This window comes from Enhydra lutris, unplaced genomic scaffold (genome assembly GCF_002288905.1).
Source record: "Enhydra lutris kenyoni isolate GAN:26980312 unplaced genomic scaffold, ASM228890v2 scaffoldscaffold64, whole genome shotgun sequence".
Classification (NCBI taxonomy): domain Eukaryota; kingdom Metazoa; phylum Chordata; class Mammalia; order Carnivora; family Mustelidae; genus Enhydra; species Enhydra lutris.
The window spans coordinates 5,426,044-5,439,952 of NW_019154148.1; the positions used below are offsets into that span (position 1 = coordinate 5,426,044).

Below are 13,909 nucleotides of genomic sequence, written 5' to 3' on the forward strand. Positions count from 1 at the left end.
AGCCAGGACATCAAAGCAAAGTGGGTTATTAGACTCAGAATAAAAGTTTGTCCCATACTAAAATACAAAGTACATATATTTTTTGCAACTAGAGGAGCTTATACCTTTAGTTTGTTCACATATAAAGAAGCAGTAAAGTAAAGTAAAAAGACACTGGATGGGAAATTAGAATTCCAGGTTTTGATGCGTTACGTTGAACATGTCCCTTAACCTCTAAGCTTCTACTTTTTGTTCTTTAGCATGGGGTTGAATATGTTGATCACATGAAAAATGATCATATAGAAAGGTATGGAAGCATTTTGTATGCAGTGAGGGAGGCTATAAACTAAAGGTGCATGGTAGGAAATCATTATTTTGTCTCTGGTTTGAAAAATAAATGAGAAGGGTATCTGGCTGGCTCAGTTGGAAGAGTGTGATTCTTGATCTCAGGGTTGTGAGTTTGAGCCCCATGTTGCTTTAAAAGGAATAAGTAGGGGCGCCTGAGTGGCTCTTTCAGTTAAGCGTCTGCCTTTGGCTCAGGTTATGATCTCAGGGTCTCGGTATCAAGTCCCGCATTGGGCTCCCTGCTCAGCGGGAAGCACACTTCTCCTTCTCCCTTGGCTGCTCCCCCCTGCTGGTGCATGCGCGCATTCTCTCTGTCTCTCAGATAAATAAATAAAATCTTTAAAAAAAATAAATAAACAAACTTAAAAATCTTTTTGAAAATTAAATGAGGAAATTCCCATAAAGAGAGAACAGCCCAGGGATATGGTGAGTGATAACCATTAGTTAGAATGCAAATGGACACAGTGACAAAGCTGTGGTACTAAAATGCTCAGTGCCTGAAAGAAAGTTTAATTGACCTGCTTTAGAGTCTGTACAGAAATAAAGTACATTCTAAATAAGTACATGTTTTTATTTTCTAGGATCAAATCTAAATCGCTGTGGTTTCCGAGGCTCTTCATACCTGGGTATTCCATTCAATCCATCAAAGGTGAGTTAATTCTCTGGGTCAGGAGGAAGGAGAAGGGAGGGTGGATTTTAGTGCAAAAGAAAACTGAGAAATTATCCAGATAGACCCAAGCTTCCATGTTTTGACAGAGCTAAATACTATCTACTAATGTACGTTGTAGCTACAGTTCCCCGTTTTTTTTCATGCAGTGTTTCAAAATTCTGGAGTAAATAGCAGTGATTTGGGAGAAGGCAACATATCACAGAGGCCCTACTTGAGCTTTCTTCCTCTGTCATAGGCTGTAGGTCCAATGCCTGCATCAAGGTCGTATGAATTTGCTATGATTTCTCCAATCATGTGTGTCCATTGCTTTTAGCAGGGAATCTAAAAACAAAGGATTCGTAAACTAGGTTCTCTTTTTCCTATACATGTAATCTTTTCCAACAGATACCGGTCCTGAGGAAGGTTGCGTTCTCTTTACTCCTCATGGACAGGCTATCTGGGTGCCATGACACATGCTCATCGTGACCGCTCTGTAGTGCCATACCTTATGTATACCTGCCCTGGCTGAAATAAAACAGGGTTTTGAGAACATTACTTTTATTTTTTTAAAGATTTTATTTATTTATTTGACAGATCACAAGTAGGCAGAGAGGCAGACAGAGAGAGAAGAGGAAGCAGGCTCCCCGCCGAGCAAAGAGCCCGATGTGGGCTCTATCCCAGGACCCTAAGACCATGACTTGAGCTGAAGGCAGAGGCTTAACCCACTGAGCCACCCAGGCACCCCGAGAACATTACTTTTATTTATTTACTTACTTATTTTATTTTATTTTTTTTTTAAAGATTTTATTTATTTATTGGACAGAGAGAGATCACAAGTAGACAAAGAGGCAGGCGGAGAGGGAGAGAGGGAAGCAGGCTCCCTGCTGAGCAAAGAGCCCGATGCGGGACTCGATCCCAGGACCCTGAGATCATGACCTGAGCCGAAGGCAGCGGCTTAACCCACTGAGCCACCCAGGTGCCCGAGAACATTACTTTTAAAACCCAGTCCCTTTCCTCTTGCCTCCTCCACCTCCAAGACATTTTTAAACTAACAGGAGTAAAATTGAAGAAGAAACCATTTTTGCCTTGGTTTACAGAGTCTCCTAACATCCATTTTTGGTCCTTACTCACCTAGACCACTGGCATCTTCTGGGGAGGCCAGGTCACACTCTATGCCACATTGTGCTCATCTGAATTTGAGTAGTGGAAGGAGCAGGAGACTCCAGGGGACTCATATTGGCCCCCCAGGAGTTGTCACTGGGAGTGGTTGGCTGAGAGTGTGCAGGAATCTGAGGAGGCACGTAAGATTGTCCGATAAAGTATATAAATACAGTAGTGTCAGGAGCTTTTCTTCCAAAACCACCAAACTCAGCTGCAGGCCGTTGCCTTACTGGTAGATGCCCAGAACCTTTGGTGGCCATAGAGTACTTTTTGAGAAACACTTTTGGATCCTCTCAGCCCACTTTTCTCATTTTTTTCCTTCGCAAACTCTGTATTCTCTGCTAAATTATGTGTTGTACCTAATATAAGCTAGATACCCAGAATTTTCTTTCTCCACTTTGCTTTTACTTTTAGCTTTTTTGCTTTTACTTTTTCTCTACCTAGAAAGCCTCCTCTCCTTTCCACCCACCAAGCTCCTCTTCTGCTGTAGAAAAAAATCCCTTATTTAAATCTTTGTGTTACTGGGGTCTCTGGCTGGCTGAGTCAGTAGAGCATGCAAATCTTGATCTCAGAGTGTGAGTTCAAGCCCCAACTGGGCATGGAAACTAAAAAAAAAAATTGAAACAGTCTTCAGATTTAACTAACAGAAGATTAGATGACAATTAAAAAGAATAAATCTTGGGACACCTGGGTGGCTCAGTCGGTTAAGCATCTGCCTGCAGCTCAGGTCATGATCTCAGGGTCCTGGGATAGAGCCCTGTATGGGGCTCTGCTCAGTGGGAAGCCTGCTTCTCCCTCTCCCTCTGCCTCCTGCTCCCCTGCTTGTGCACACTCTGTGTTAAATAAATAAAATCTTTAAAAGGAAAAAAAAAAGGTGAATCTTGGTGTTACTCCAGCTCCCTCATGACACTTACTACATTCTACTCTGTATTGTAATTACTCGATCAGACCCTTTCTTCTGCCCTTACGGTTAAGCTCCACATTTGATTTCTGTTTGGATTCCCCACAGTGCTTTTAACATGGTAGATGTTCAGTTGAAGTACCAAAAACTGAAATAATGCTGTAGGAGTTCTAGGCAGGCTATTATAAATGTGGAATGGAACAGCCCGGAGTGCCAGAGTGTGAGCTCTAGGGAGGAACACAGAATGAAAGGGTTAGCAAGATGAAATTTTTTTGATATGTGTATCATGTCAAATACATAAAGAATTGTATATGTAAGGCTAGGTGGGTGGGGCAGGTTCCGATTAGAGAAGGTATTGAACACCTTGCATATCTGTTGCATGAGGAGCCACAGAGGGTGGGCGCGCAGGAGAACAATGTGATTCACTCCCTGGTGGTTCCAGGAACCTAGTTCATGACTCCTAAGAAGTAGTGGGCCCTTTGGATATTTGCCTTGTAATTGCATCATCACCAGGATAACTAGTATCTCTGTGATGGTAATTTTACTAAATTCTCACAGTAACCTTGTGAGGGAGGTGCTGATATCCATTTTCCAGAAGGAGGAAGTGAAGTGAGCCAATGAGTAGTAGAGTCAGGATTTGATGCATATCAGTGGTTGTAGAAGTGAACGTTTATTATAGTGGGTAGAGGAGTCTGCTTCAACCAAAACGGTACAAGTTTCACTTTGGCTTTCTAGTATGATAAACAATTTTTCTAGAAGTTGAAGCAGTTATTGATGAACCCAGACTCAAATAGAAGGGAAACCTATGACAGAGATGAATTTTAAAATATGCTTGTATTCTGTCAAAATTAAAATGTTCTTCATTGTGTGTCAGCTGTACTTCAATTTAAAAAAAAAAATTAAGGGTGCCTGGATGGCTCAGTGGTTGGGCCTCTGTCTTGGGCTCAGGTCATGATCTCAGGGTCCTGGGATCGAGCCCTGCATTGGGCTCTCTGCTCAGCAAGGAGCCTGCTTCCCCCTCTCCCTCTACGTACTTGTGATCTCTCTCTCTGTCAAATAAATAGATAAAATCTTTTAAAAAAAAAAAAACTTAAATTATTCTTTTTTTTTTTTTTTTCTTTATTTGAGAGTGCCTGGGTGGCTTAGTCCATTAAGCGTCTGCCTTTGGCTCAGGTTGTGATCACCAGGGGCCTGGGATCAAGTCCTGCATCATGCTCCCTGCTCTGAGGGCAGCCTGCTTCTCTGCCTGTGCCTCTCTCTCTCTCTCTCCATCTCTCAAATAAATAAATAATTTTTTAAAAAGATTTTATTTATTTATTTGACAGAGAGAGGGAACACAATCGGGGGTGGGGGGAGCAGGAGAGGGAGAAGCAGGCTTCCTGTTGAACAGGGAGCCCAATGTGGGCCTCGATCCCAGGACCCTGGGATCATGACCTGAGCCGAAGGCAGCCATTTAATGACTGAGCCACCTAGCACCCTAAATAAAATCTTTAAAAAAAAAAAAAATTATTTATTGGAGAGAGAAAGGGGGAGGAGGGGCAGAGAAAGAGAGACAATCCTGAAGTAGACTCCCTGCTGAGTGTGGAGCCTGTCGTGGAGCTCAGTCCTCCCACCCTAAGATCATGTTGGGAGCCAAATCCAGTGGGCCATTTAGCCAACTGACCCACCCTAGTGCTCCAAAACTTAAAATATTCTTAAGCTGACAAATACGTTTATACAGTGTGAAATTTTACAAGTGAAATCTTTTTTTAAAAATAATTGATTCATAGGCTTGGCTGATTATTTGAAATTAATTATAAAACTCTAAATGCTTGGGGTGCCTGGGTGTCTCAGTGGGTTGGGCCTCTGCCTTTGGCTCAGGTCATGATCCCGGTGTCCTGGATCAAGTCCCAAGTTGGGCTCTCTGCTCGGCGGGGAGCCTGCTTCCCCCCCACCTCTCTCTGCCTGCCCCTCTGCCTGCTTGTGATCTCTGTCTGTCAAATAAATAAATAAATAAAATCTTTAAAAGGAAAAAAAACTCTAAATGCTTTATATACGGTGGAACGTCAAGTTACTTGGTGTAATAAACACTTTTTATGTCCAGTTTTATCATTGCCGGTGCCAGTACCTAGATTCTTTGCAGGATTTCCTACTTTGTCACGTATTTCGTAGCCTAAGAGATCTTTGTTAACTGTCGTTATCTTTTGTTAAAACAATCAGGTCCGTGAAACTAATCGAACATACTATGGGGTAACAGTTATTCTAAGTGCTGATGTTTATTAGAAGCTCAAATAACTTAATTGTAAATGAGAGCTGAATAAGGTTTTTCAGTTGTATTGTTTTATAATATTTTTATATGGTGATTACTGTGGTATTGGAATTGTGCAGTAAAAGAATTTTTAGTTCTTTTATAAACCTTTTTTGATTGAAAGACTGTATGCTTTTCTAACTTCATGAGACTTAAGTTAAAAGTAATACGGTTGACTGCATACGGAGTTCAAATACTTTGGCTCATTTGTGTATCAGAACTGCTTCCAAGAAACTTGAGGTTTGCAGGATAAATTAAAAAATTGTGTAGCCTGGAAAGCCTGCATTCGTACTTACTCTGAGACTTACAAAATGGAGGTTTGTTTTTTTTCAGTCAGGTGTTGGTATAAGTCAGTACAAACATTTAATTTTACTAGTTCCTGAAACGTAGGGTCAGATTACTTAATGAAAGAAGTTTTCAGTTTACTAGTTAATTAACATTATGTTAATTTTCAATTTAGAATCCTGGAACAGCTCATCCTTACGATAGTGGCCACATAGCAATGACCTACACGGGCCTTTCATGCTTAGTTATTCTTGGAGACGACTTAAGCCGAGTAAATAAGGAAGCTTGTTTAGCAGGCTTGAGAGCCCTTCAGCTAGAAGATGGCAGGTATGGGTCCATCACTCTTCCGTTTTTCCCTTTTCTTTTTTTTTTTTTTTTTTTTTTAAAAATTTTATAGAACTGAAAAATGGGTATAATTCTTTATGAGAACTTTAGAGTTTATCATAAACCCTTTTAGAATCCTTTCAAGTTCACTGTATATTCCATCCCTAATCAAAAAATAATATAAATTTTCCTGTTTCAGTAGAAAGAAATCACAGTAGCAGAGCTCCTTGTTTGTTCTCTTGTTTTACCTGAGATAGTGAATACATTCATAAAGAAGTGGTTGAATGGTTTTAATATTAGGAACACTTCAATTTACCTTCTGGGTGAAAAACTTGGATATTACGAAGTGAGCATACATTTAGTCTGAACTTCTCTGTTCCTTAAGACACAGTGACTGTGGGGAGAAAGGAAGGAACATTGACTGCTATATTCTAGCGTAGGTAGTTTCAGTGACATTTGTAAAGAATAGAAAAAGAACTTAGTAACAGTTGGTGGTTTATATGGTATGTCTAAGGAATCTTCCTGGAGTTCCTAGGAGTTAGGTGAATCTTTTCCCCGCAAATCTAGGAAGTGGCAAAGCAGTAATGATAATGTCTAGGGAAAAGATTTTGCAGATCAATTCTGCTGTATTATGTCAGTGCTCCATATCTCTGTTTTCCTTTGAGGGTTTTAGAAAACACTGCTCTTGATGAGGGGAAAACTAATGTAGACTTGCAAGATAAATTGTCATTAGTTGGAAATACTGTAGAACTGAATCTTAGCTAGTGCATGTGACTAGCATCTCAAAGTTTCCATATAGTCATTGATGACTGCAACCCTTTTCTTGTTTGTAAATAAAGGAATAGATAGCAGACTCAGACTGTTACCTTGCTAAACCTAATGATATAGGTAAAAAAAAATTACCATACAATATTGTCAAATAGTAGTTATCTACATACACATTTAGAAGAAATTTCACATGTCAAAACTTGGGTTTGGGGATTTCTTACTACCCAATGGGTCCTAGGTGCTTTTCCCCTCATTAGTTCTCAAGCTAGTGTGCCACAACTGCCTGTGATAGGGAGCAAAGAAACTTTGAGTAGCTGGCAAGTGTGTAAAGCTACCCAGAAATCAGAACTTTGAAATGAAACAGTGATTTGGAAATCATTTACTATTATTCAAGTTAATAGTCCTGTTCTTTATTGACTAATACAAGTAGTATATGGTTTTTAAATCCGTCTTTAATCATGGGTTTTTCTGTGAGTAAAAACGTGAAGTAATAGGTGTTTCTCGACCCTCCCCCCTCCACAAAAGAAATAAAAACTAAATTATAGTGTGATGTAATTGTAAATCATACTGTTACTCCTTTCAGCTTCTGTGCAGTCCCTGAAGGCAGTGAAAATGATATGCGATTTGTATACTGTGCCTCCTGTGTTTGCTATATGCTGAACAATTGGTCTGGTATGGATATGAAGAAAGCCATCAGTTACATCAGAAGAAGTATGGTGAGTTATGTTGATGAATTGACTATTTTGGCTATTATTGTTGCTGTATGGGGACGGCAGTATAATGCACGTCCCATCTCTCCTCCACCGAGAATCTGGAAAAAAGGGCAGTAAGGTTGCTTTTTGGATACCTTGTTTAATCAGAACGGCCATTTAATTGTAAAGGGCAGATTGCTTCACTGGCCATTAAAATTCAAATGTCATTTGATTGTATCTAAGGAAACAGATGGCTTTACTAGAAAGAGATTGGTCAGCATTTAGAAGCCAAAAAATAAAATAAAATAAAATCTCACAGGCCCATGTTTGATAGTCTTGGCTAGCAGGGGTCAGTGCAGAGCCCTGGCCAGGCAATGGAAAATGATGACACATTGACGAGTTCAGTAAGCCATTTGATGAGCAAGAACCAAATATAACAAGATTGACTGGGCTAACAATAGATTTTGGGATCTTTTTGTTAATACTTGTATGTGTGCTTTTTTTGTTTTTAACCTAAGGTTTATTTTAAGGCAAGTATCAAATAGAAGTGCTGTTCTTTCACGATACAACGTAATCTTTTAATTGGCAGTAGTTAGTCTAAGCCGGAATTATCCTTGCTCTACTTTTTCATCTCTTCCATGAAACCGAGACATAGAAATGTTACTTCCCAGGTTTATTACTTCCCAAATCTGAAGTTGTAGTTTTATAGATGAGACTATTTTAGGCTGTTAACTCAACTTCTACTAGTCAGTATTTCAAAATGAAAATTAAGTTCTTAGAAGAGTGACATTTTTTTAACTGAATGTGTGATTATGGGCTCAGTTCTTGTAGGATCTGCAAGAGCCCAAATTTTGGAGGGCCAGTGGAGCAGACAGAGCAGGCCCTTTGAAGCTTCAGAGGGCGAGGAGGTTTCTGTTCAGTAGAAGGACGGGTGATGTGTGTTTTGGCATGACTGATGCAGTGATGACAACCGGGTTCTTCTCAGTGGGTCGTATTTGGAAATACAGCCTGTCGGTTTGCCCCGCTGCCAGAGATGGCGACTTTGGATCACCGGTTAAGGCAGTGTATGCCCTGTCTTTCTCTCGAAAGTGAGCATTTCTCAGCTTGCCATTATGCAGTGTCCTCTGGCGAGGGATTTGGAGACTGTTAAATAACCTGTCCCGAATCAGACTTTTATCCGCTGGTGGTGGTCTGCAGTTGATGGTCTTCCAGCTCCGTCATTCCTTCTGTAATTTTCAGTTGAAGTTCCGCTTTTAGAGAAAGCTTTCTCTTTACATCTGTCTCCATCACTTAGAACCCTAGATTCTTATTTTATCCAGTGGGCTGTTACCTGTTACTGTCATTACTTATTCTGATGGCCATGTTGTCCCACATTCAGCCAATGCGAGCCCCTTCAAGGAGACGCTTGTGCCTTTTTTTTTTGTCTCACCCCCTTCATTCTTTGAGAAGCAGTTTGCTTTCTGGCTCAAGATTTTCCAGGTTGATCTTGTACTTCCCTAGCTGTAGTCCTGGATTCAGTCATTTCGGCAAGGAGGCCTGGTTCCTACTGGAGGGTGGTGTGTAGAAACAAGAATTTGGGCACTATAGCTGTGCTCATGGGTGTTGGGATACCATGGCTCCTAGTCTCTCTCTCAGCAGGCTGAGCGAGGAAATGTACGTATGCGTGTGTCTGTGCACAGAACCCCCCGATATGCACCTTCTCCCCTCTATCTATTTCCTTATCTATATGGGAGTTAAAAAACATATGAGTCCTATTGATAGCTCAAATTTCAGTCCAGCACCACAGTTCTTTTTTATCTGCCTCCTTTCTTTCTATAACTCCCTTCTCAGACAGTGAGCAGTCAGTCTGGTTCCCATTATCCAGGAGACATTGGCTCTTTTTGTTTTGAACCTGATATATATCGTGATATATATATTTGAACCTGATATATATATATTTGAACCTGGTACATAGTCAAAATACCATATTTAAGAAATACTTTAATGGGCTCCTGGCTGGCTCAGTGGGTAGAGCCTGCCCTTCTTGACTCTTGGCTGTGCGTTCGAGCCCCACATTGGGTGTAGAGTTTACTTAAAAAGATTACTTAACTCTTTAAAAAAAAAAAGAAAAAACTTGAGTTACTTCTTTTATTCCTCCCTCCCCTTTAGTATGGTTATGTTTTTTTATTTAAAATACAGCTAAGTTTGTGTTTGGGTTCCATTTTGGGATTTTCTCCCAATTTTTGTTTTTTGTTTTTGTTTTTTACTTGACAGAGATCACAAGCAGGCAGAGAGGCAGGCAGAGAGAGAGAGAAGGGAAGCAGGCTCTCCACTGAGCAGAGAGCTGGATGTGGGGCTCTATCCCAGGACTCTGGGATCATGACCTGAGCCGAAGGCAGAGGCTTTACCCCAGTGAGCCACCCAGGTGCCCCAATGTTGTTGATTTTTAAAAATTTACTTAATATGTGAAATACTGACTTGGTTCTGAAAGTCAGAAATACACAGAAAAGGATATTCCAAGATGGGTTACTCCTCACCTCCTGTCCCTTCTCACTTGCCCCCTTCCTCACTCTCGTATTTGCCACCTTGTTCTGTTCACTCTGTAGGGAACCAGTCTCATTAGTATTTTCTTTGTCCTTCCTGTATTTGTTCTTTTTTTTTTTTTTTTTTAAGATTTTACTTATTTATTTGTCAGAGAGAGAGAGAAAGAGAGATCACAAGTAGGCAGAGAGGCAGACAGAGACAGAGGGAGAAGCAGGTTCCCTGCTGAGCAAGGAACCCGATATGGGACTCGATCCCAGGACGCTGGGATCACGACCTGAGCTGAAGGCAGCCGCTTAACCAACTGAGCCACCCAGGCGTCCCCTTGTATTTGTTCTTGATGAGCAAGTATGTCCATTTTTGTTTCTCCTCCCTTCTTGCTCACCAGGTAGCACACCATAGATACTTAGTTTCATAGTACTCCATTTTGTGCACGTATCTAGTTTTTTGAACTGCTCTGTGCATGGAACATGTATTTTCCATAGACAAACAATGTTGAAGTTAATAACCATCTGCATATGCATTTATGTATTTGTGGAGATCTTCAGAGTGAATTCCTGGTAGTGTACTTGCTGGACCAAAAGGTGAATGCGTATGTAATTTTACTAGACGTTAACCATTTTCTCTCCAAAAAGGGTGGACCAGTTTCTGTTCCCACCAGGGCAGGAGAGTGCCTGTTTCCACACCACCTCACCAAAACAGTGTGTCATCATCCTTTTTAATTTTTATCAGTCTCGTGGGTGAAGAATGATCTTTCAGTGTATTTATTTTTAATTTGTGTTTCTTTTCTTATGAGAGAGCTTGGCCATTGTCTTTACTCCAGGGTGATACAGGACCAGGCGGAGGCACCTGTAGCCTGCAGCCCAGTTTGCTAACTCCAAGCTCCAGTCCATTAGTTTGCTTTTTCCTGTAGGGACTCCAGTTCTATGTGTGCTTTTTCTTCTCTGCTTGTCTTTGATTTCAGTCACTTTCTCTCTGACCCTTTTTACTGCTATATCTTAGTTTTAGTCTCTTGGCTGTTTTCTGCCTTGTCGTCAGTGTCCCTTACTGTTTTTTCTTTTGAGACTGTTATTCCTTGGTCGTCGTCTTCCTTATTTTCTTCCATTTCTTTCCTGAAGTCATGGAACTCCATTTATTTCTTCCTACTGTTTGTTCTTTCTGTTTTTAACTTTTAGTTTCCTTTTCATACTCCCAGGTGCTTGCTTGATAACATGTAGCCGAGTCTGGGCTAATGTGTTACAGTGTTCTTCTGCTTTATGGCCATTTTGGGGAGGCGAGGGCAGATATTCATACACCAAGATGTTTTCATTCCATTTGCTGTGTTTTCATTTCAGAGTTACTTTATATAGATTTGTCTCTTTGTTTAGTCATTTTGTGGATGTTCTTTTTTTTCTTAGAAAAATTTCTGTTTAAGAGTATACTCTTTCCAGTCAACAAAGCATGACTTTTTAAATCTAGAGTTTGTGTGGGGTTTGAATTTTTTTTTTTTTTTCATGTTGGGGAAAGTGTGTGTTTCATGATTTTCTGGTAGGAGAGAGGTTCTCTTGTTTCTCATGTCTCTAAGTGTTGCTCCTTTGGTGTCCTTTATTACCTGATCTTTGGAGGGCCCGTCTTTCTTCTCTGTTGACTTGATTCATCAAAGTCACGCAGTCTGACCAGCGCACCGTCTGAAGTCCCCTCCCTGCAGTCTGTGCTCTGTTGTTCCAGAGCTCACGCAGTCACGGCCGCGCTTGCTTGGCATGGTGGGGCTGGCTGGTGACGGGGACCGTGACCCTGCCGGCTGACATGCAGCCCAGGATCTGAATCACTGGGGAGATCACCAGTGCTCTGGGGCCTGTGCTGCTTTTTGCCATCACATCACAAAGTCTGGGAGTTGTAAGTGTGTGTACAGAGAAGTGTGAAGTGGTACCACCAGTCTTTAGTATGTTGTACTATTAAAACATTAAAAATATTGAGAGTTAAAGTGTTTTCTTTGTAAAAAAAAAAATATATATATATATATGTATATATATGTGTGTGTATATGTATATGTATCTATGAAGTAGTTTGGGCAGTGTTTGCCTTGTTTCCTTACGTAACTTAGGACAGGGAGGGAGCATCTTTTCTGCCTGGGTAAATGATCAGACTCCGTCCTAAGTTTATAGCAGTTGCCAACACTTTCTTCTTTGTGTTTTCGTTGTCGTGAAACATCTCCAGGGATTCCTTTCCCGTGAAGCGTTTTGGCAGCGTCTTCGCCCTTTGCGTCACAGCTGCGGTCCTCACTCGTGCAGGTGCCTGCCTTCACGGAGTTCTTCTGACGGTGGCTCCAGGGGCCTTGCCAGGAACAGCCATTTTTTTCTGTAACTCTGTGTTTGAGCTCAGTTTCACTTCTAGCGCTGCTGCGTCTCGTTTCTTGATTTGGTGGCCAGTCTTCTTTCAGTTCTCCCTTTTCAGAGAACGTCCTGTGGGTTTATTACTAAGACAAAGGAGGAGACAGCACAGCCATACAGGTTGCCGGCTGTGCATGAACTGAGTGAACGATGTGTGCAGTGCCCAGTTACTAAGACTCTGAAAAAGGTGGGACTGGTTACTGATGGTGACGTGCACCTGTCGTTTGCGTGGTGATCTGTGAACTGAGGCGCTCACCGCAGGTTGGTACTCTGTGCAGTTGCTCATAGTTAACATGACGTACTTGCGGAACTAGAACCATATTGTGTTGTTAGGCTGAGGAATGCTACCTGAATTTGTGCGCATCCGAACTGCACAAAGACTACCGGTGTTTCGCTCTTAGGGTGGACCTTCTCCCTCCAGTGGGAACTTTAGATCCATTCCATGCCTACCACTGGCTTCCTCCTCATTTTCCACAGACTTCCCTTGCTCTCTGCAAAGGGGTGTCAGGAGTGGGAGAGGCAGTTTGCTGGGGTTGGAGGTTTCTTACTCTGTAGACAGGTAATTTAAAGCTCGTACATGACTTCCAGCTTTGCTGAAGTTTCAGTTTTTTATAGTTGTGTTGTTGTTCTGTTTTGATTTTGTAGGATTTGTGGGGAGATCCACGTTTAGGCAGGTGCTATTATCCTCGGCTACCCACAAGCCTCAAAATAGACCTGTTCCATGTTTATAATAATTTATTAGTATAGCGTCTTTACATTTTCCTTAAACTTGTATAGTCTGGCAAGGAGGAGAAGAATAAGGGTTGGGGTTTTTATTGGGTAGAGATCGAATATCTAGATGCCATCTTTGAACATTCTGTCTCAGAATGTGCCTACTGTATGCATTTAGTGCTTTGACTTGATGAATAAGCCAAGACCAGGTACTTGAAAATGCCTACAACTACTCCTTTGTGGGAAAGTGAATATTTTAGGAGATATGAGGGAGAAACCAAAATCAGTCCAGAGACCAAAAATTAGCACAGTGAGGACTTACTTATTATTTCCCTATTAAACTGAACAATGTTTTTCTTTTTCAGTCCTATGACAATGGGCTGGCACAGGGAGCTGGACTTGAATCTCATGGTAAGACATCTTAAAGTAAATGAACGTGTAGTTTCTTTTGTTCCTTTAAATATCATAATGGTGTCTACAACATCGAGGACCCTGGAAGTTTGCCTCAGCCCATGGTTGTTGTCTTTCCTACTTCTCTCCTTTGACACTTTATGCCACTTGGAACGTCTTCTAGGTCAGTCATCGGTCCAAGAATGTTCAGATTAGGGTATTTATACTTTTCTAGTATTTTCAGGTTATGTATTTGACTATCAGCTGCATGGTAATGTCCTGGGGTGATTTCTTAAAATAGCACTAGAAGACAGTAAGTTTTCCTTTTTGGCATAACACCGAAAAGCTAGATGCAGAATATTAAGTGTGAATCAATGAATTTGTGAAGAAATGAAAATGTTTTGTTTACTTTTCTTAGTGTAATAATCCTTAGTCATTGCCATAAAACATTTTACTGTATAGCAAAATGTTCCGTATATAAATTAATGCGATTTCTCCTTTCACCCTTTTCCCCACTTGGGGTGGAAC

The 13,909-nt window shown here is 41.0% G+C and overlaps 1 protein-coding gene across 1 annotated transcript in view; it reads left to right on the top strand.

Moving 5' to 3' along the window:
• LOC111158892 (protein geranylgeranyltransferase type I subunit beta) overlaps positions 1-13,909 on the top strand; it is a 63,039-nt gene that overhangs the window by 22,082 nt on the left and 27,048 nt on the right. Inside the window, exons 3-6 of the mRNA XM_022521192.1 lie at positions 906-973; positions 5,783-5,934; positions 7,283-7,415; positions 13,357-13,402. Coding sequence (XP_022376900.1) covers positions 906-973; positions 5,783-5,934; positions 7,283-7,415; positions 13,357-13,402 — 399 coding nt within the window. The remainder of the gene's footprint in view (positions 1-905; positions 974-5,782; positions 5,935-7,282; positions 7,416-13,356; positions 13,403-13,909) is intronic.